The sequence below is a fragment of the Sus scrofa genome, chromosome 2 (genome assembly GCF_000003025.6).
Source record: "Sus scrofa isolate TJ Tabasco breed Duroc chromosome 2, Sscrofa11.1, whole genome shotgun sequence".
Classification (NCBI taxonomy): Eukaryota; Metazoa; Chordata; class Mammalia; order Artiodactyla; family Suidae; genus Sus; species Sus scrofa.
Window position 1 is genome coordinate 18,555,781 of NC_010444.4, and position 24,297 is coordinate 18,580,077.

The 24,297-nt window shown below is 40.3% G+C and overlaps 1 protein-coding gene across 2 annotated transcripts in view; it reads right to left on the bottom strand.

Annotated features, from left to right (window-relative positions):
* Positions 1-24,297, bottom strand: part of HSD17B12 (hydroxysteroid 17-beta dehydrogenase 12) — a 150,275-nt gene that overhangs the window by 94,294 nt on the left and 31,684 nt on the right. Inside the window, exons 2-3 of one of the 2 annotated variants that reach the window (XM_021083164.1) lie at positions 4,498-4,544; positions 1,401-1,476 (exon numbers count right to left, since the gene is read on the bottom strand). The exons of the other annotated variant lie outside the window; for it this stretch is intronic. Of the exons in view, the coding sequence (XP_020938823.1) occupies positions 1,401-1,476; positions 4,498-4,544 (123 nt within the window). The remainder of the gene's footprint in view (positions 1-1,400; positions 1,477-4,497; positions 4,545-24,297) is intronic. 2 annotated transcript variants of the gene reach the window in all.

Here is a 24,297-nt window from a genome sequence, read left to right on the forward strand (position 1 = left end):
GTCCAGCAGGACCAGCTATGGGTAGAAATAATAACAAAAATATACACCTCACAAGGATGTTTGGAGGATCAAAGAGGATAATACCTGTGAGGGAATAAACAGATAATAACACACTGTATAAATGTGAGGAGTCAGGGGTAACGTTAATCGTAAAGCATGTTGTGTACCTTAAACTTATATGTCAATTACATCTCAATTACGCTGGGGAAAAAAATAAGAGAAGAATACGGTTGATATCCTCTTTCCTCTGAAAGAATTAGGGCAGTTTGTTAGCTGGCTGCTCAGAGCAGTCAGTTAAAGCAAGGAATCCTAGAAAATGTTACCTACACATTGTAACCATTTTATTTTCATTTAAACCATGAATAAGGGTAATTCATCCACCCACCCTCTGTGTAGGGCCAAGGCTTCATCTGAGTTTAGATCTGTAGCCTGGAATTCCAGTCCTTCTTACATGAACCGCCCCGTTAATACATTATTAGTGCAGTTTCAGTTCTTATAATAAGCAACAAAAACTTCAACACATACGAGGCAACCAAAACAAACTTCTTCTTACCTTTCACAGTTTTTCCCAACATTTTGCTTTTTCTCTTGTTTACCCCTAAGTTGACAGCCAATTTCTAAAAGAACTCCCTTTTCTCATTTTGTTCAAAGTGCTCAACTTAGTATTTGTACTCCCCTTTTTACAATAATATTGCATCAATTTACAGAATATTTAATAACGAATGCACCCAGAATAAGTACATTTGGAAATTAACAAAGCTGACCGGTAATAAGTAAACCGTTTGACTTATAGGAATAAAAGTACACAAGCCTTTCGGCCACAAATGGTCAGCATACTGGGAATATCAGTCAGCACATTTTACCAGGGAAATGGACAGCACTGGTTTATCCACCTGGTTGGTTAATTGGATATCACTTGAAAGAGTTTTGGCCATATGAGAATTCACATCTCCAGCACAGCAGTCTAAGAAGACAGTTCAAAATAGTTTCCCTGTCCCACATATACATGCTCCGTTTTGCATTTTTTCCTCAATCATATATGATAGATATTCAAAGACAAGAAGTCAAAGAGAAAAAATGAAAGTATTTAAAAGAAGCAACAGAAAAGGAGTTCAGATGTTTAAAGAGCACGTGATAAAACAATCAGGAATTAGATTCCTGACAAAAGAACCGAAATGAGTCAGTAAAAGACATTTTAAGGAAATGACAATAGTCCTGTATTAATTTGAAAAAACTGATGATCCATCTTTGAAACATCCCATTACTGGCAGGAAAAAGCAGCTTTCTGAACTATAAATAAATGTATCAGTACTAGATATCTGCTTGGAAACATTAAATTTAGATGAGCTGTATTCCTTTTGCGGTCATAAAAGTAATGGACAGGGATAATAAGAACTTACTTATTTCACTGGAAACCTGGTCCAGTTTGTCCTGGGATCTGCTGATAAGGACAATCTTCATGCCACGCTTTGCTAACTAAAACAATAAAAGAGACACCAAACAGCTGCATCACACCCGCACGTTTCACTTGAAAACGTAAATTAGACACAGTCCCATTTTAAGAAAACCTGACCATATGACAATCCAAGTTAAAAGACAAATAAACCCAAGTGTAATGAACGGGCAAGCCAAAATTAAGACTTTACAAAAATATTCACCAAAGGGTTATCTTTCTAAATGAAGCTAGTATATAAAAGTCAAAGGGTTTTAGAAGAAGGAAGACTTACTTTTATTTTGTACCTGTCTACATAGTTTTTTTCATTGTCAGTATCATCTATCATTTCTTTAATTTTAAAATTAAAATTAAAACTTTAGGACTTTCTTCAGTGGTGCCATGGGTTAAGGATCCCGTGTTGCCACAACTATGGCCTAGGTAGGTCGAAGCTGTGACTCAGATTTGATCCCTGGCCCAGGAATTTCCATAGGCCACAGATGAGGCCCAAAATAAAAAATACAATGAATTTTTAAAATAAATAAGGGAGTGCCCGTTAAAATGCTAAAATGTTAGAAATTCCTAAAAACAGAATTGATTTAAAAATGTTTGGAGTTCCCATCGTGGCTCAGCGGAAACAAATCTGACTACTATCCATGAGGACGCAGGTTTGATCCTGGGCCTCGCTCAGTGGGTTGAGTATCCAGTGTGGCCGTGAGCTGTGGTGTAGGTCGCAGATGTGGCTCGGATCTGGCATTGCTGTGGCTCTGGTGCAGGCCGGCAGCTGTAGCTCCAATTAGACCCCTAGCCTGGGAACCTCCATATGCCATGGGTGAGGCCCTAAACAGACAAAAAACAAAATAAACTAAATGCTTATACATCATACTTTATGACAAGAAAGGCAAACTAAGAAAGTTAACTGGATGAATTCATAGCGATTTCCTGAGGAGTACCTCTCCGTGCTTCCCCTCTATAAGCATTATCGAGAATGAATAAGATTTACATGAATGGGGTTTCTACCCCAGAAACCCCTAAAAATAGATAGAGAGGAAAAAGAACCACTGATATATACAAACCTTTTCAGTGAACCATTCCAGACAGTATGTAAATGGAAATAAATTAGGTGCTATGAACTATAAGTGATTTAGTAAACTAATTTTCCAGTCTTAAATCCTAAAGTCAACCTTTATTAAATAAAGAGTGCTACTGCAAATGAGAAGGAAGAATTTTTTTATAAAAACATAATTAAGGTTGGTAATAATTTGCTAAATTGCTAAAAAAAAACAAAAAAAAAAAAACAAAAAACCCACTAAAGAACTCATGAAAATATACTGATTATTTTTTTATTTTTTATTTTCTAGGGCCGCACCCACAGCATATGGAGGTTCCCAGGCTAGGGGTCTAATTGGAGCTATAGCCGCCAGCCTTCGCCACAGCCACAGCAACATGGGATCAAAGCCACATCTGCAACCTCCACCACAGCTCACGGCAATGACAGATCCTTAACCCACTGAGCAAGGCCAGGGAATCGAACCTGCAACCTCATGGTTCCTAGTCGGATTCGTTAACCACTGAGCCAGGACAGGAACTCCCTTATTATCTTTTTAAAAAATGAATGGGGGAGGAAGAAAAAGGAAAAGCTTCTATTTATAGAAAAATAGCAACTAATATAAATGTAGAAGGAAAGATAGCATTAGAAAATCACCATTTTAAACCACCCAGTCATAACTAATTTAGGCAAAAATGCGCAACAGATGTTGAGTGGAAAATTATTGGGGAACAAGATATTCATGCAGTCTCAAAGTACCATCCCACAGATTCCTTACTAATTACAAAGGGGGGAAGGTACCTTTTAAACAGAAACCTGTAGGAGACAGCATCTTAATAAGTGATTTATCTCAACATAATCAATGAAGCAACAAATGGACTTTTTGTGGCTCCTTATAAGATATTAACTCAGAAGGAAATAGGATCCCCTGTATAACATTCCTACTAAAAAATGTTAAACTTGAATCTAATCATAAGGAAATGACCAGACATATCCTAACTGACAAATCTATAATGGGGACAGCTGGGAAATTTCCACAGGGGCTGTATATTGCATAATAGTATTGTGTGAAGTTAAACTTCCTATGTGTGACCACTGTACTGCGGTTATAAGGGTGAATGTTCTAGTCCTTAGAGGATTCGTGCTGCAATATATAGGAGTGAATTGTTACAATATCCATAACTCCTAAATGGTCCAGCCAAAGAGTAATTATAATGATAAAGTTTAACGTGGCAAAATGTTAACAATTGGTAAATTCAGGTGAAAGATATATGGATAGTCACTGAATTCTTCTTGCAACTTTTCTGCAGTTTTTAATATTCAAAATGAAAAGATGGGGAAATAAAGGATTTTCTTAAAAAAAAAGAAAAAAAAAAAACCACTCTTTTGAAAGGACAAAGGAGAGATTCAGCGGATCTGTGCCAGGATCTTCAACACAACCGAGCTAGCTCAGAGGCTACAGGTACCTCTGTGGAGCTGGAAGGCAGGGAAGCTAGCCTTAACAGCTCTGCCAAGGCTCCTGCTTTGTATAATAATCATCAAACTACTATGGTTTCCTATCTTTCAATTACATGACAGAGAACTAGAATCCTTTGCCTCTGTCTGTCAGAGTCTGTCAATCATGATCCTTGTGAAAATGAGGCCGTGGACTTATCTGGAGAGTGTAACCACTCTTTAATAATCTATCTACCTTTCAGAAAATAATTCAAAACGATTAACTTTAAAAACTGAGGACTGTCCGCGGTTACACAATCTAAAATAAAATTACACTAAATTTTTGACAATTCCAACTTACCAGGATAAAAAGTTTTACACGTACTTGGCACAAAAATTTGTTTTAAAATTGTGTTTAAGCAAACATAGTAGTTCCAGCAAGAGAGAAACAAAGTGCATCTATTATATTGTATAACACTGTATTTGCGTTTTGAATTTTGAAAATCAAAACAAGTGTAAGAGATCATTCTATATATGTTCCTATATTTTTATACCAAAAAGAAACGACTTGAAAATTACCTACCTCTTCTGCATATGATTTTCCAATTCCATCAGTACCACCTGTGACAACTGAGAAAAGGAAAAAGTCAGTTTAGTTTAGGAATTACAATGCAGAACTGATCATAGTTAGGACTCACCTATTAGACATGAGGACCCGTGTAAAACAGGTGACCCTTGAACAACACAGGTTTGAAATGCACGGATCCATTTATATAAGGATTTTTTCCAATAAAAATATGCGGGGGTACCACACAATCTGAGGTTGGTTGAATCAGTGGATGTGGACCTCAGACACAAAGAGCCAAGTGTAAAATCATACTTCGATTTTCAACTACGTGGAAGGTCAGTGTCCCAGTCCCTGAGTTGTTCAAGGATCAACTGTACTTTGATATAAAATCTGAAGCAATTGCCAGAGGTTCAAATTTAGGAATGAATATCCCAATGGCTAAAATTAAAGGCTGCAAAACCAAGTGTTGACAAGGACACAGAGCGCCTGAAACTCTTATACATTGCTGGAAAGTACTGTAAACTGACAATCATTTTGGGGAAATTATTTTGCAGTATGTCCAGTAATAAACGTGTACCTATCTATGACTTAATAATTCCCAAGAAGTAAAAAACACCATGTCTACCAAAAGCATGTCCATGTTAGCTTTATTTATCCATAGCTGGTAAACATGCCAAAATATTAATCTACAAGACAATGATATACAAGACAATCTACACAATGGAATATTAATCAAACATAGAAAGGAATGAAATAATGCCATTTGCAGCAATACAGACAGACCTAGAGATTATCATACCAAGTGAAATAAGTCAAAGACAAATATATGGTATCACTTTTATGTGGAATTTTTAAAAATTATACATTGAGCTTATTTACAAAATAGAAATAAGACTCACAGATGAACAGATTAAGAAGATGTGGTACATACATACAACAGAATACTACTCAGCCATAAAGCCATTTGCAGCAACATGGATGCAAAATGGTGATGTTTGATTTGAATCCCAGCATCATTTCATCTATGGAATATTTCCATAGAGAAATGACTCCTCATCAGTTGTTTCTTTACAATGATACAGAGTTTGCACAGGAACACAAGATAAATGTTTGGGTTTTTTTCTCCTTTATTTACCAATTTTCAAAATAAATTGGTTCTCTGGCATCTCCCAAAAATAACCCACCTGTTTTTATGATTGTGGTTTTGTTTACAAGAAACATTATGGATTTGAACATTTGTAGCAGAAGCCATCTACAGGAAATTAAGTATCCTAGGAAAGTTCCTCCAGCCTCAGGGTCAATTCAGTTGCACATTTCTGTAACTTTTCATCTCCTGAGTATTTTGGAAGTATGGAGACTCAAATTTTATACTGTATTCCTGTTACCGATGCACTAATGTTTCATACATGAAGGATAAATATTTTCTGTTTCTAATTCTCGTTTCCTTCTCCTGTGTTAAACTTTTCTGCTCGCTCCAAAATCCCCAGAACCTCACCTCCTTCACTCTCCTTCCAAGGTCTTGTTCAAACTCCACCAACCAACTCCACTGTCTAGATCACTTCAAACAAAGGAAACCTTTCTCCCGCCTAAGCTCCCCTAGCTCTTTATATGCACTTAGCTTACAGCACTTAACCACCTTCTACTCTGAACCGCATTTCCTTATGTGCATACATCTGAGCTCTTCACCAGAGTCCAGGCTCCTTGCTGTGTGCCATACACCAGGCAGATGCTCAGTAGACACCTGCTGAATGCATGGATGAGGCTGACAGTCAATTGGCCTTACAAACTACAACACACCCAAGGCTGAGACTGCTTCCCTGAGAACCTGATTTCTCAGATCTTTACAAGTATAGACCATAATTCTCCAACCTATCTGCTGCTCGTCTGTCTTTTCACAGAGCCTTGGAACCTAGATTGGTCTGTTTATTCTCTCCAACTGGAGTAACGCAAATCCTGTATGTGATTATAGCATTGCATTAGCGGCAATATCAGACTTCTCAGAGTGGGTGCTTAAAAATCCCTCAATAAGAAAACGCTCAGTAACTAAACTACAATAAAATCACTCCAAATAATGCATCTAGAATTTTTGCTTGGAATATGTATATTTCAAAATATATATATATAAATGGGCATTCCTGGCGTGGCTCAGTGGTTAACAAATCCGACTAGGACCCATGAAGACTCGGTTCGATCCCTGGCCTCGCTCAGTGAGTTAAGGATCCGACATTGCTGTGAGCAGTGGTGTAGGTCTCAGATGCAACTTGGATGCCAAGTTGCTATAGCTGTGGCAGAGGCCGGCAGCTGGAGCTTCCATTCAACCCTTAGCCTGAGAACTTTCATATGCCATGGGTGCGGCCCTAAAAAGCAAAAAAAAAAAAAAAGTAGATAGCTGTGGTGTGTGTACGTATATATGTGTGTATTTAAAATTGTCAACCCCAGGGAGTTTCCTTCGTGGCTCAGTGGTCAATGAATCCGACCAGGAACCATGAGGTTGTGGGTTCAATCCTTGGCCTCACTCAGTGGGTTAAAGGATCTGGCATTGTCATGATCTGTGGTGTAGGTTGCAGACGCAGCTCAGATCTGGTGGATCTGGTGTTGCTGTGGCTCTGGCGTAGGCCAGCAGCAACAGCTCCAATTAGACCCCTAGCCTGGGAACCTCCACATGCCAAGGGTGCAGCCCTAAAAAGATCAAAGACAAAAAAAAATGTCAACCCCAGACTGCTCTAAACTTTAAAAATAGTCCTGGGAGTTCCCTGGTGGTTCAGCAGGTTAAGGATCCAGTATCGTAACTGCTGTGGCTCACGTTACCAATGTGGCACAGGTTTGATCCCTGTCCTGGGAACTTCCATATGCCTCAAGCAAGGCCAAAAAAATAAAAGTCCTGAAAAGCCCAGAATATACCAAGACTAAAGATTATAAAATTTGCCTAATGGATATCAAATCTTCCTCTTCCAGATTCCCCAGATTTTAGTTTGCAGTGAGCACTGTTAGAGCACCAACCATATCCTCCTTTCCAGGACAGAGACCTTCACGCAACTGTCAGGAGTGTTGGCTGAGGTCAGCTCACAAGTGACACCCTCCCAGGAGCTGCCCGCAGCCAAAGGGAGCTGCCTTGTGTGACTGGTCCACACAAAGATCTAGCTCCCTTACCTCACTTAAGCATCTCTGAAGGGCCGTCCCAGGTTCAGAGCTGCCCATGGGATTAGCTATGACTCCTGCATCACAGTTCAACTTGTCCCTCTGCCCTCCTCTGCTTCCTTTGCTTCCTCCCAAGTGTCATTCCTGAGAGCATCCCCCAAATACCCCATGTACACACATCTCACTGTCTGAGTCCGTTTTCTGATGGAAGAGCCTGTAGTCAAGCTCCTTTCTTTTTAAAGAGATTGTACTTATATCTAAGTAATACATAATTTAGTTTGAAAAAGAAAATAGTTATAAAAGCTTTAGACCAAAAAACAGCAACACTGGAGTTCCCTTGTGGGTCAGCAGAGTAAGGATCTGGCATTGTGTCACTGCTGTGGTTCGGGTCCCAGACGCTTCTGCATGCCCTGGGCATGGCCAAAACCCAAAACCAAAACCAAACATCGAAAACAACCCCCGGAGTACTTTACCCCATTTTTCCGCACCTTCCTAGTCTAACCCCAGAAAGCAACCATTTTCATTGCTTTTAACTATTTTTCTTTATCTGTATGTCCATTTTCTAAATCCCATGTTACACTGTGATTTCCTGATTAATCAATTTTTATATTACTTGACTCATTCGGGTTGATGAGAACTTTCACTCCCTTCTTCCTTTCCCCAATCTTCCAATGATGTTATAGCACATGAGTGTGTCAACAGCCAATGTTCACAACACTGTAATACTGCAACTCAATTCTGTATTAACCACCCAGAGTGACAGTAGATCCCCCAGGTTAAAGACCGTCCCCAGCAAAACTGCCCACCACGCGGGCACCAGCTGCAAGTTCGGGGGTCCCCAGGCCACCCACACTTATGACTAATTGGCTACCAAGTTCCAGGTTCCCATACCACCTCAGGTATAATAAATAATTAACTAGAATGACTCAGGATAACTTAGATAACTCCAGAGAACTTAAATTCATGATTACAGCTTTGTAATAAAGGCTGCAAATCAGGGCCAACCCAATGAATAGCCAATCAGGGTGAGGTCTAGGAGGGTCCAAAAGGCAGAGCTGCCACACCCTCTCTGAATCAGGGTGTGTCACCCCTCCCCCCAGCACAGGGATGTGTTCACCCACAGGAAGAAGCTACTTGGAGCTCCAGGGTCTAGACTTTTTACAGGGTTTCCTTACAACCCTGGTGTGGTTGACTGAATCACTGGCCACATGACTGAACCCAATCTCCCCCCTTCATTTCCCTCCCCAGAGGATGAAAGGATGAGCTGGTTATCACACACCTCCAGTCTTCATTGGTGTTTCTGGCAGGACCAGTCCCAACTTGAAGCTCCATGGGGTCCCACCCGCCTTGAGTGATGCTAATATAAATTATCAGGGCCCACCATGAATAAAAAAGACGCTCCAATCAATCTCTAAATTCAAAGGACAGATGTTCTCTCCCGGGAACCAGGGACAAAAGCCAGTCAAATTCTTTAATATACAACAATCGCTGTGGCTAGAAAAATACATTACCCACTACTGAACCAAAGAGTATAGAATTACATTTCCTTTCCTAATCAACATTTTTCTTTTCCTGCAGTTAAAATTGCCTTTTACTTACACTTGTGTAGTTTTCGTTTAAAATTTTCCCCCACTCTCCAATAGCCTCGCAAAACAACTTTCCGCACAATCAACCCCATCAGTTTGTTCCCTTTCTTTGTTGTTTTTTTCCCCCTCAGCAATCACTGTCACAGAGCACGCCGGCTTTTATCCTACTCCAATCTGGAGTGGAGATTCTGTGGCACAGCTATTCTTCTAGACAAAATCTTGGGAATTCCCTGGGACTCTCACGCTGAAGCTCTTGTTCTCCAGACCATGTTCTATTCCCTCATCACAGGGTGCATCCACCAGTAGCTTCCAAGATAGGATGTGTGAAGACACATTTTGTGTACCTTTTTTAAGAAATCTTTTCAATTTTAGGAGTTCCTGTCATGGCTGAGGGGTTGGCGAGCCCAATTGCTAACCATGAGGACATGGGTTCGATCCCTGGCCTTGCTCAGTGGGCTAAGGATCTGGCATTGCCATGAGGGATGGTGTAGGTGGCAGACATGGCTTGGAGCCCGAGTTGCTGTGGCGCTGGTGTAGACCGGCAGCTGTAGTTCTGATTGGACCTCTAGCCTGGGAACCTCCATATGCCACGGGTGCAGCCCTAAAAAGACAAAAGAAAAAAAAAATCTTTTAAATTTTAAAAGTTTGAGACTCATTTTTTAAAAAAGTGAAGCTAATACAGCGTGTTCCCTATACGCCAAGTCAGTTTCTATTACTAACATCCTAACATGAGTATGGTAACTTTGCCGCAATTAATGAAGCAATAATGATACATGATGATTAACTAAAGTTACTATTTTTTTCAGACTGTCTTGTTACTGAATATCCTGTTCTAGGATGCCCTCCAGAATATCATATTAAATTTAGTTATCACATCTCTTCGTGTGGTAAGACACAAATTTTTTTAAATTGTGTATATCTTTAAAAACAAAGTCTATAGTCTAACCTCACATGTAAGAGTTTAGCTAGTGTGGACAAAGGATGTTGTGTACATCGAGCCATGCGCTACAGCCACCCCTGACTGTGCACCCCGAGGGGATTCAGGATGGAGAAAAAGAGGATGCTGGCCAGGTAGGGTACATTTCAAAGCATTTTGGTAAGCCCACTCTTGCAACTTCCCATATATCATAAATTCATTAACTTGAGTTATCTGGTTTTCTTTAATTAACAGTAATCATGTGATTACTTGATTTTTGTGGCAAAAACACCTATATATCCTGGCTCCTCCCTTGTCCCTCCGAGCTATCTGAGAGGCTGTCTCCCAGGCTTAGGTGCTCAGTATGACCACTGAATAAAACATAATTCTCAACTTTTAACGTCGTGCCTTTTTTTCCAGTTGACACTAGGCACAGGAGACCACTTTTAACAAAAAAGTAAAAACAACTCTCCATTGCTTTCTAGCACCAGTATTGCTTTAAAAAGTTTCATCATTCTGATTTCAGACAATGTGCAAATGACTTGCTTTTTGGTCACTGAGGCTTTTAGGATTTCGACTTAATTTTTAGTACTCTGTCATGATAATAGACCTTGCAAGGGATGTTTTTCCATTCATTGGTGCCAGGCACTGAAGGACCTTAAAATTCATGATCTTCAATCCTGGCAATTTTCTTCTTTTTTGTTTTTTGGTTTTTGGTTTTTTTTTTGTTTTTGCTTTTTAGAGCCACACCTGCGACATATGGAGGTTCCCAGGCTAGGGGTCCAATCAGAGCTACATCTGCCAGCCTACACCACAGCCAGAGCAACACGGGATCGGAGCCTCGTCTGCGACCTACACCACAGCTCATGACAACGCTGGATCCTTAACCCACTGAGCAAGGCCAGGGATTGAACCCAAAACATCATGGTTCCTAGTTGGATTTGTTTTTCCACTGCACCACAACAGAACTCCCTGGCAATTTTCTTAATGTATTATTTCTTTGATAATTAATTCCCCACATTTTTCCCTAAAATTTCTTATTAATCAGACTTCGGACATAACAATTTCTCTATTAATCTTATTTTTATTCTTGTTTACTTTCCTGGAAATTTCTTCAACTTTCATCTTCCAAACATTCTCTTGACTTCTGAAACTTAGGTTGTCAATTTTTTTAATTGTAAAGAGCTCTTCTCTATTCTGATTGTTCTTACTCTCTCTTTTTAAAGCAGCATCTTGTTCTTCCTATAAATCCATTATCTTCTCTTATCTCTGAGCCCATTAATTAGACTTAATTATACTTTATTGTATTCTTTTATTCTGTCTCCTCTAAGTTCCTTTTGGTTGTCTTGATCGGTCTCATCTTGGAGGCAATAACTTGGCGATTAGTGCGCATGGGTGGGACAGCGATACTGCGACCCTCACCATAGGATAATCAAAGCGCAAACCAGCTCATTGGGTAGGAAATCCACAAAAGTCAGTATCTGTATTGTTTCTGGGAACCTTCCCGTCTCTTCAGCAGTTTCCAATTTCCAGTCTTCCCACTGCTGGGTAGTTGGGCCGCAATTAGTTCATAGACTTTCCACTTAATCCCCGTTCTCAGTCAAGTATTTCACATCGGGCCTCGTCTGTGCCCAGTTTTTCAGGATCTCAAGCACATCTGGCTCAGGGCCCTTCCCTATCCGTATCTTCTGAGGTACTTCAAACGCCTGTGCTTTTCTGGGGCCCAAGGCAAACCTGCTTGCTTCCCATTGTGGACCATCTGGGACCACCAAGGTGTCTGCTCTGTGAGGTCAGTTACCACTCTTCCAACTTCATGTGCTGTGACTGGGAATGAGGGGTTTCAGAAGTTCCCAAGCTTCATCAGATGATGCTTTCTGTTTCTTATTCTCCTAATTATTTGAAAGGACTTCCAAGAGACTAAAGCCAGAAACACTCTTACTTGTCCATTTTAAAACTGCAAGTTCCCTAAGGTCCCTCTTAAACATATATTAAAGTGGACTACCTTTAGTTGAGAATAAGATACTAAGCCCGTTTCTCAAAAGGATTGAGCTTTATGCTCCTAGCAAGAACATTTTTTTCTCTATCATTTCCCATTACTAACTATCAAATTTAAATCAAACTAACAGTTTTTAGAAACTATTATGTGCACGACTACAGAATACAATGATGTATAAGATCCACTGTGGATATTAGGTGTTCCATAAATTGCCCATTTCGTGGTTAGGACTTTAAATATGAAGCAGAAACAATGACTCTAAATTGTATAAATATTAAAAATTTAGCCTCTGATCTTTTTAGATAGATACAAATTCATTCCTCCATATTTTAATAATTCTCAACACCGAATCCAGCACTGTAGAGTTACACATAAGTTAGATCCTGCTTCACGAGTACATTTTTTTCTGAGAAAATAGAAAAGTACAAAAATTATTTTTATGGGCACAAAGGAATAAAGAATAAAATTGGAAACCCAGAGCCTCTCTTCGTCATCTCTATAGGCACCACTGCAGTTCTATAATAATCAGAGTCATCTACAATGGCTAGGCAATGGGGGATGGAGTATCATTTCCCCATAGAAGGAAATGACAAATTCTTGAGTTCTCTAAGTCAAATGGTAGATAATGTGTTTGTAGTAATGTCCAAACATGGTCATCAGTCATCTGTCAAACGTAGTCAAGGATAAACGTTTTACTTGATGCCCCTCCCCCCAAAAAACCTCAAGACAGGGAGGATGGGGTCAAGGATTGTTCCGCCTTGCTTTTAAAGATACATTCTTTGCTTTTGGAGTTCCCGTTGTGGCGCAGCGGAAACGAATCCAACTAGGAACCATGAGGTTGAAGTTCGATCCCTGGCTTTGCTCAGTGGGTTAAGGATCTGGCGTTGCCATGAGCTGTGGTGTAGGTCGCAGATGTGGCTCGGATCTGCCATTGCTGTGGCTGTGGCGTAGGCTGGCAGCTACAGCTCCGATTAGACCCCTAGCCTGGGAATCTCCATATGCCGCAGGTGCGGCCCCAGAAAGACAAAATAATAATAATAATAAAAATAAATGAAGATATTTTCTTTGCTTTAAAGCTACATATCTTCCAACAGTAGCAGCAGATACAGCAACTTGTAGTTGGACAGAAAAAAAAAATCCCTTAATCAAGTTCAATAATTTTTTGTACTTAATTTATTAAATCAAATAAATTTTATTTATTTGTGTGATTCTGGCTATTAAGATGTTACTCTATTGTCCAGGTAGTCAACCCTTCATCATTAACTTTAGTCTTTAGGAAGACTAATTAAAGCATATCCTCTTATTTTTTTGCTTTTTTTTTTTTTTTTTTTTTTTTGGTCGTTTTAGGGCCGCACCCACGGCATATGGAGGTTCCCAGGCTAGGGGTCTAATGTAGCCACTGGCCTACACCACAGCCACAGCAACACCACATCCAAGCCACGTCTGCGACCTACACCACAGCTCAGGGCAACACCGGATCTTTACCCCACTAAGGGAGGCCAGGGATCAAACCCGCACCTCATGATTCCTAGTCAGATTCATTTCCACTGCAGCACAAGAGGAACACCAAGCATATCCTCTTTAATCAAAAGTCTTTTGGCAGCTGCTTCTGAGACATTGGGGACATACAGGAAAGAGGTTACTATTTTTTATTCTTCTTACCTGTGGTATTTTTTAACCATGTGCATGTATTGCCTTTCCAAAAAAAAACAAAAACCAAATCCTTTCCTAGTAAGAACAGAGAGGTGGTGTAAACTGATCTAGCAGACTCTTCATCTATGCCAGTTTCCCCAAAATCAGTGTAGCTTTGCTTAAATCAGTGTTTCCCTAAAGTCACTTAATACTTCCTTAAAACTGATTTTTCAGAAATAATATTTAATAGGAAAGTTACTCTTTATTTCTAGATTACGCTTTATTTCTGATTACTGCAAAAGACCACCAGTTTCAATTAATATAAATAGAATATTAATGTAAACTATATATATATAGAAAATTTAGTCATCAATGCAGTACCTAAGATCACCTCTTGGTTGGTCTTTTGGGAAACAGTATCTAGGTACCATCACCCTCATATACCTACCAGCTTGCACCCAAAAGACCAGCTTCCAAACTGTCCAAATTAGAAGTCCTGCTTGTTTTTCGTGGTTTCTTAAAATGAAAAAAATCAGGCACTCACAGCCACACCGAAAGATGCAATGTGCAAAAACAACCCTGGGGACCCGTCCTTCCTATGTTAAATCCACATATGGGCCAGAGCCTGCTAACTGCCTTCCTCAGTCCTCATTCTTCCCCTTCCTTCTTTGCAGCAACTGCAGCCTGAAATACAACTTCCCTGCAGCTAGGTGTGGCCATGTGACTAAACCCTGGCAATAAGATGCGGGCAGTGTTGTGAGAAGCTTTAAGAAACACTGCTTAAAGGATGACTCAGCAGGAGGAGGCCCCTTTTGCCCTCCATCTAGTCAATTCAAAAGCGATGGCTGTAGCTCCAGCAGTCTTGAAACCATGAAGTAACCTTGACGGTAGAAGCCATGGGCTAAAATGAAGGAACAGACTCATGGAAATCAACGTTTCCAACAACTCGATGGAATGTCTATGCTGATTTTTATCAACCAATCATTTCTTTTCTTTACTGCTTACTACAGAGAATCAAACATACACAAAGTCTCTCTAGTCTTCTTTAAACTGAGTGAAAAATAAACAACTGCACTGTTAAAGTCACGGGTATAGACCCAGAAAAGCAGGAGGAAGTGGTCAGTGAAGTAAAATTATTAAAACAAAATATTTAGCACTGTTAAAACAAACTTTCACATACTGAGGTATGAGGGAGCCATTCTGGCTTTTATATGAGTTAACTCGAATTCTACATTAACTAAAACAGCCCGTTTGTGGCCTATCAAGCATACGCTGTACATCTGCTTTAATTATTAAAGAAAAGGGCGCATTGACCAGAAGCAAAAATGTCCATGTTAAAAATAAAGATGAAATGCCTCCCTTCCTGGGACACCAGGGCTAGCTCTCCTTTGAAGATAAGGCTCCTTCGCAGGTGCCAAGGCCATACTGACTCCCTGTGGATGTGCTAGTCTGTTTTTTTGGAAACTTTGACAAAATGTATCTCTGACCTGTTTAATGTTCTCTCTTCTGACAAGTTATAAAACTGTGCTGAGGAGTTCCCTCGTGGCCTAGTGGTTAAGGACCTGGGATTGTCACTGCTGTGTCTCCAGTCTGATCCCTGTTCCAGGAACTTTCCCATGTCATGGTTGTGGCAAAAAAAAAAAAAAAAAAAAAAAAAAAAAAAATTAACCTTGCCGAAAACCATGCTCTCCAGAGCAGTTTCTCAAGAGTTATCTGAGAGGCTGTTTTCTGGGTTATAGTCCTCAATTTGGTTCAAATAAAACTCTGTTTCTAATCTTATTAGTGATTGTCTATTGATTATCTTCATCAAGAATATTCACGTCATTATAGGAATGTTGGCTCAAGGTGCTTCATTGATTTCATCCAGTTAATTCTCCCCACAGCTCTCACCACAGTGTAAGCCATCATCCCAACACACAAGGACTTGTGCAATGACCCTTTCAGCTCTTTCTCGCTCGATTCATGCAATACACAGCTGAGACCTATCTTTCTCAAACGCCGTTTTTATGATCTCATTCTTCTGCCGAGAAGTGACGATATTTTCCTATGGCCAATTACATTAAACCTGGAACACACATCCATCCATGTCTCCCCACCGCCACCACCCAGGGCGACCAGCATTCATCTCCCCCAAGAACTACTGCGACAGTCTTCTTCTAACACATCACCTCTTCCCTTTCTTATTCTTCTCCAATTCACCCTCCACACTGCAGCCCAAGTGATCACGCCCACGGGCAAATCTGCCATCAGGTCCCTGCCCAAAAATCTGTCCTTGGTTTCCCCCTGCCCTTATTCTTTACAAGGTCTTTCCTGAGCGGACCTTACAGTCCATCACTTTCCTCCTACCACCCACTGCCCAGGTCATGCTGACCTTTTTACAGTTCCTACAAGGTAACATGCTCTCTTTTCACCAATGCTGTTCCCTCTACTCCCAGTTTCACTTCCACCTGTGTCTGTCCCTCAACCTTGAGGTCTTCACTTGACATCTCCTCTCCCTTAACCCTTCCTTGACCCCTAGCCTAACAGGCTCTCGTAGCTGCCTGGCCCCATGGCACTCTGTTGTACTTCTCCCAGTGACATTCATCTTGTAGGTTTCCAGAAGCGTCTGGGTCACCACCCTCTAAGTGCTCGCCTGGTGCCCGGCAAAAAGTAGATGGTGAATGAGGTTTTGTGGGCCGAATACAGGAGTCAAGGAATGAAAAGAGATTAGGAATGGAAAACTAGCCTCTTGGGACACTCCCCATGGTTTTCGCCACACTTTTTTTTAGAAATAATACCTCATCACCCACTGTACACAACCCCACATACTTTTCAGCCCCTCTTGACATCAAGAATCAGTGATCTAAAGTAAAAAGTAAGAGGAACTTTCCTTGGGGGGCAGCAGGTTAAGGATTCGGCGTTGCCCCTGCTGCGGTTCGGGTTGCAACTCTGGCGCGGGTTCAGTCCCTGGCCAGGGAATTTCCACATGCCGCGGGTGCAGTTCAATACGTAAAAAAAGAAATTAAAGAAATCTTACAGAGAGAAGTTTAACTTCGTTTATGACTGATTTGTAGATACACGTTTTCCCACGATTCGGAGACTGTCCCTAAAAAGAGACGACTTTCAATGCTAGCGAAAACTACTTCCCTGCTCAGGTGCCAGGCTGGATGGGAAGGGAATGAATCCACAGCAGAATTAGGGGAAGGGGAGGTGAATCCTTTTGGTTTACCAAGTGTGCCAAATGACCAAAGTAGTGACAGCTTGGGGTTCTTGTCATGGAGATGGGCTTCTTCAGTTAACACGTACCCTTCTCAGATTCCATTTTGCTATGGAATAAGCGAGTGGCAAAGTTAAAGGAGTTTTCAGTGCACAGGAAAAAGCCACAGGGACGGCCGCTCATAACCCAATGGCCTTGGGTATTACCTACAACCCTACAGGCTGGGAGAGTGTTTAAGACCAACAGGACCAGAATGGAAGTAGAGGAAGAAGAGAAGGGAGGGAGGGGAGGGGAGGGGAGCTTTAAAAAGGCTCATGTTTTCATATATAAATATAACACCAGAACCACATTTGCAAGCCTTTGAGAAGATGGAAACTGACAACCATAAAGAATATCCCAATTTGGCATCCAGAAGTGTCTAGCTTGGTACAGATTATATAAAATACTGGCAACTGACCAGGGCTCGGCTTCCAGATTTTATACAGTCGACAAAAATGCTTTGGTTTGTGTAGGTTAAAAATATTCTACTCTTTTTGTCCTCAACTTGCTAGGAACAGATATATTTAGTAAGAATCCAATCAACCTTATCAAAAGCAAACATCAAAAATAGACTAGAGGAACACTAGAAGCAAACATGCTATTTTTAGCTCCTCTGTCTATTCCCTGCCACTACCCACCAAATTCTGACTGCAGAGCCTATGCATAAGAGCTTAGTTATTCCAGGCAGGTACCTTCTTGTGACCCCCCCCCCTTTTTTTTTTGGCCCTGAACACTTGAATGCAGAAAACACTCGATTGATTAAAGATTAATACTGCCGCAAACCATGACAGCTGCCTTTCCTCTGAGTGCTTTTGGGGGTGGGGAGAATGGAAAATGATAGAGCTTGCATCAGTATTCCTCTTGGGGATCTATTACATGGAAAGAAAATTGCTATTTCAATTCCCTTTTGTTGCTAAAAATAGCAGTCTCAATTGATTCAGGCAAACAGGGAACTGGCTTAGCTGGGCTGAATTTAGAAACCACTGAAGTCCCAGAGAGCAAATGCTAAGGCAGTCAAACACATGCCAGCTCATATTTAACAAAGAACAAAGAAGAGAAGGCATGCAGCCTGCAAGTTAATAAAACCGTGGCAACTTCCTGCATTTTGATTAAAGAGAAGTGTAAAAGTGATGCAAATTAGAAAAGACAATTCCAACATATTCCCCTATCTTATTTTAATAAAAAATAATTTACAGGAAAAAAATCAATTATGCATCAACCCTGATAGGGTGGGCATTTCCCACAACCTCATGGGAAGTATATTACTATGGAAGGAAAAAGCCCCATTTACACACATGCTGTCCCAGTGTCGTATGTGCTAGCTCTCCCAGGAAGTCCTCTTGGGTTCCCTATTGAACAGCCCTCCCTCTTATCTTGTCCACCTCTTCTCTTAACTCAACCAAATATTACAGACAGGGATCATTTGTCACTTAAAAAACTAACAAAACCAAAACAGAACAAAACAACATTCAAAGCACCTACAGGTTCCGAATAGAGAAAAGGAAGAAACTGCATAAAAGCAGGATCCATTTAAAGCAGCTCATCCCGTGGGCCGACTTCCAGGCAAGGCCGTGTAATACATTCTGGTGGCACCAAAACCTGAAAATACCTTCTGCCTTGATTTTTTCACTTTACTTGGTTAACTGAAAACCTTTCCACATAATGATTCATTTCGGCTAATACCACAACCTCTTTAAAAATGCAAACCCTTGTATAAGAATTAAAAGGCTATCAATCCTTATGCCTCAGTGTGATTTAGTGGATTCAAACTGCCTTGTGGCTTCCTTTGAGAATACCCAAAATGTGAGGGTAACACAGGAGGGGGGGGTCCTGGAATTTTGAGTGGGAAGAAAGGGCCTACCATTTCTGGATCACAGACCTAGTGAGAAACCACAGCAGAAAGCCTTTAGGCTGTTGCCATTTTAATACTAAGGAAGCATGTGAAGTGGTTAAGAACCAGGGTGCTAAACTCAGACCATTAAGGTTCAAGCCTAGGTTCAAATGCAATTCTGACATCTATCACAAAAGCTAGTTAACCTCTATCATCTCAGATTCTTTCTCTATGAGGTGAAGACATCATCTGTCCCACAGAGCTATTGTAAAGACCCAAAAACAATATTAGTAATAGTACCCACCATGCTGGATTGCTTGAGAATTAAACAGCTCCAATGAATACAATGTACTTAGCATGGAATTTAACGCACTGTAAATTCTCAACAAATGTTAGCAATAGACAAGGAGTACTAGAACCTCCATATGCTGGTATAGAGAGGAAAATTAAGAAGCTACCAAAAGTACACCAAAAGTATATTCAACAAAAGAAAAAAAAAAAAAAAGGTAAGTTGGGCCTCATCAAAACTGAAACTTTTTTGGAGTTCCCATCGTGGTTCAGTAGTTAGCGAACCCCACTAGTATCCATGAGGATGCGGGTTCAATCCCTGCCCTTGCTCAGTGGGTTAAGGATCCAGCGTTGCCGTGAGCTGTGGTGGAGGTTGCAGACATGCCTTGGATCCTGCGTTGCTGTGGCTGTGGCGTAGGCAGTGGGCTACAGCTCCTATTTGACCCCTATTCTGGGAAACTCCATATGCCATACGTGTGACCCTAAAAAAAAAATACAAAAAACCTTTTTTTGTACATTAAAGGGCAATATCAGAGAGTGAAAAGACAAACCAAAGAATGAGAGAAAATATTTGCAAATCATATATCTAATAAGGGACCAATATCCAAAATGATAAACAACTTTGGCCATAGTTTAAAAAAGAAAATGGAAAATAACAAGTGTTTGTGAGGATGTCGAAAAAGTGGAGCCCTCATATATTGCTGGTGGGAAAGCAAAATGGTGCAAACACTGAGGAAAACTGCTTATGGTTCCTCAAAAAGATAAAACCCAGATTTACCATGTGACCCGTTAATTCCACTCCTAGGTATATACTCAAATATATATACCTAAAGTGAAAACTGGCTCTGGAACAGAAATTTGTACATTAACAGCAGCACTATTCACAATAGACAAAAGGTAGAAACAACTCAAATGTCTATCAACTGATGAATGGATAAATAAAATGTGGTATATCCATACAATGGAACATTACTCAGCCATGAAAAGGAATGAAGTACAAACACTTTGCAAAGTGAAAGAAGCCTGATACGAAGGTCAAACTCTTGTGGGGGTGGGGATAAATTAGGAGTTTTGGATTGAAATATACATACAACTGTATATAAAATAGATAATCCACAAAGACCTACTGTATAGCACAGGGAGCTATTCTCAATATCTTATAATAACCTATAATGGAAGAGAATGTAAAAAAGAACCTATATGTATAATTGAATCACTTTCTGTACACCTGAAACTAGCACATTGTAGACTATATTTCTATCAAAAAAATTTTTTTAAAAGAGAGAGCAGAAAAAAAAATTTCACACACTATATGACTGCATTTACATGAAACATCCAGAATAGGTAAATCCACAGCAAAGAAAGATTAGTGGTTTCCAGGAGCCAGGGAAAGAGGGATAAAGAGTGAATGCTTACTTGGTATGGTGTTTCCTTTTAGGGTGAGAAAAATGTGTTGAAACTAGACAAAAGTGAAGGTTGCACAACACTGTGAACATACAAGATCCCACTGAAGTGTTCACTTTAACATAGTTAATGGTGGGCATTCCCCTCACGGCTCAGCAGTTGACGAACCCAACTAGTATCCATGTATCCATGAGGATGCAAGTTCAATTCCTAGCCTCGCTCAGTGGGTTAAGGATCTGGTGTTGCCATGAGCTGTGATGTAGGTCTCAGATGCAGCTCAGATCCCACGTTGCTGTGGCCGTGGCACAGGCCAGTGACTACAGCTCCGATTCGACCCCTAGCCTGGGAACCTCCAAATGCTGTGGATGCGGCCCTAAAAAGACAAAAAAAAAAAAAAAAGTTAATGGTTAATTTTTTGTTATGAGAACTTTACCTCAATTTTTAAAAATCTCTTTTGAAAAAAAAGTTAATAAAAATTAGCTTCTCACCAAAAGCTAGACCAGGAAAGTCCTTAACCAGTCTATTAACTCCAGCCAATCTCTCCGGTGTTTCCCAAATATAACATATCTCATGATTACATACATTTAACTGGTAGAGTAATAACTAAATCAAACATTTCCTTAGCTTACAAACAGCAAGCAAACACACTAGTAGGACAACAGTGTCTATTACACAAGTGTCCTCATATAATATATAACTCAGGTCTGATAAAGGTGAAAGTTAACAATGATGTCTACTTGGTAATTGCAATAATTAACTTCTTGTGAATGGTCAAATTTTTATCTACCAAGGTAAATATATATAAGGAGGGTCTAGTGAAGATTACTTGGTTTATTTCAACCTAACTCATCCAGTTTTAAGCTCTGAACAATATCCTTCAGATAAGAAGTGGATCGTTTCCTCCACAACAAAAACACCTTGGATTTTAGTCACACTGATTAAATAAGTCTTCCCCACTAAGAAGCTATTCTGCTTTCAAGCCACAGGTTTATCACAGTAACACTACAATAAAGTAGTACTTTGAGCCAGAGTCTCCCAGTGAATAATTTCTAATTCAAGGATCAAATACTTCCCCAGGTCTAAATGCTTTTTTGCTTTTCTCTCTTTTTTTTTTTTTTATAGCAGCACCCACAGCCACAGCAAGGCAGATCTGAGCCACATCTGGGGCCTACATTACAGCCTGCAGTAATGCCAGATCCTTAACCCACTGAATGAGGCCAGGGATCCAACCCATATCCTTCCAGACACTATGTTGGGTTCTTAACCTGCTGAGCCACAGTGGGAACTCCTCCTAGGCCTAAATGTTAGTGCTTCAGCCAAAGAGGCCTCACCACATTCCTAGGTAATTTACCCCTAGGAGAAATCAAGTTCATCTACTTGTCATGCCTGACCCAGGCCTGGTCAAGAACTTCAAGGGGTTCCCGTTGCGGCCCACTGCTAACAAACCCAACTAATGTCCATGAGGATGTGGGTTGAACCTTGGTCTCACTCAGTGGGTTAGAGATCTGGCATCACCATGAGCTGTGGTGTAGGTCCTTGTCCCAGATGCAATGGTTAAGTGGCATGGACAGCTGTCTGGGAGCATTACGGAATCAAAGGAAGCACGCTCTCCTCCCTTCAGAAAGCTTCCTCTTACATAAATAAAGACCTTCTAACAGAAGGGTGATTAAAATGCCATCTTATGTACTTTTTAGCAGCCTTTATTTACTTTTACCTGTTTTTATTCTGCATAGGGATTGTGGAAACTCACTGGTCTCTAGTGAAAGTTTCCACTTTTTTGAATGTAAATTATTCAACAAAGTCTCACTATCTGAACTAGAGCTGAAAAGAAAAAAGGATGCCTGATGTGAAAACTCACCTACCTTACAGGTATGATGGAAGAATTAATACTATCTGCTCTTTAATGTTTCGAAAACACCTTCAGTTCCTCACTGGATTAGGAGAACTCCCGGTTAAACTCATGAATGTCAGTGTTCTACTAGATTCTGATAGATCTACAGTAGCCCTTGTTTTTCCTAATTGGTCATTGATCCTTAAGAAATGAGGGCATCTGAAGCAATTCTTTAAATGTCACGCCTTCCCCTGCTATCGGCTGGCCCTTATTAACTTAATGCTCTATTGCCTTTGCTTTTTAGTTTTTCATAATGAACATGACTTTTAAGATGCTGGTATACTGCAGCAATGTTTGCAAGAGCAAAATTGAAACTATTCGACAATAAGGGAGCACTAAATAAATTGCATATAATATATAATTGAAGAATAGATATAGGGTATATGCATATAGCATATATATAGTATATAATTACAGTATACATAGTAACATGTAGTATAAACACATATGTATACTATATATATTAAATACACAATATCTATATTATATATGACAGAATATCAATACAGTGGAAACACAATACAGCTATCAAAAATTCTAGCACCAAAGAACAGCTATTGACAATGGAAAGTATCTATGATATACTCCTGAGTGAAGACAAATTGGAAAAAACCACGAGGAACAAAAAAGGCTATTTTTTAAATGCTATTTATTTCTCCTAAAGACCCTTGGTTAGAATTTCTGATGATCATTATCTAATGATGAGCCAACAAAAGCTTATCAAAAACCTAGCTTAGGAGTTCCTGTTGTAACTCAGCGGGTTAAGAAAATGACATAGCGTTCATGAAGATGTGGGTTCGATCCCTGGCCTCGCTCAGTGGGTTCAGGATCTGGTGTTCCTTCAAGCTGTGGTATAGGTCGAAGATGCGGCTCAGATCCTGCTTTGCTGTGGCTGTGGTGTAGACTGGCAGCTGCAGCTCCGATTCAACTGCTAGCCCAGGAATGTCCATATGCCACAAGTGCAGCTGTAAAAATGTGTGTCTATGTTGGGAAAAGTCTAGAAAGTCATACATAGACCCAGAAGTTGGCAGCAGGTACCTCTAGGTAGAAGACTATAATTTTTATCTTCTTCTTTTTACTTAGCTGTATTTTCTGATTATTCTACAATAATTAAATATATTTCTTATACAATTTTTTTTTGTCTTTTCTCTTTAGGGCCACACCTGCAGCATATGGAGGTGCTCAGGCTAGGGGTCAAATCAGAGCGGTAGCTGCCAGCCTACGCCACAGCCACAGTAACACGGGATCCAAGCCTCATCTTCAACCTACACCACAGCTCACGGCAACACTGGATCCTTAATCCACTGAGCGAGGCCAGGGGTCGAACCCATGTTCTCATGGATACTAGTCAGGTTCGTTAACCGCTGAGCCAAAATGGGAACTCCCTTATGTAATTTTTTATAAAGTTTAAAATTCAAAATAAAATTATATTCTGTAAGTGTCAATTTAAACAGACCTGCACTATGGAAGCTCCTGTGTGGTTATTACCACAGTGAAATGGTCTGTTTGATTCAGTTAGCATTTAAAGCCTAGGATAAGAAAGCACTTAATAAACTCAGGCTTTCTAGAATGAAACAAAATAAAGAACTGAACCTATCCTACCACTTCTAACGAAGTAAAGAGCCATCACCCACTGGAAACTCTTTACTTCAGTCCATCTCTCTCGACTTGAGACCCAAAGAGGTATAGCACGGAAAATACGGAGAAGCAAGACTGGCCAAAGGTCAGAGGGTAAGAGGGTAGAGAGAAGGGAATTACTGTGGGCTTTCTAGTATTTTACCACAATACCAAATCCTTGAAGAAAGAGAGTCATAAAATTCAGCATTAAGAGATGATGGTTTCTCCTGGACAGCTGCATGCAAAGCAATGAGACTAGAACACACGCTCACACCATGCAC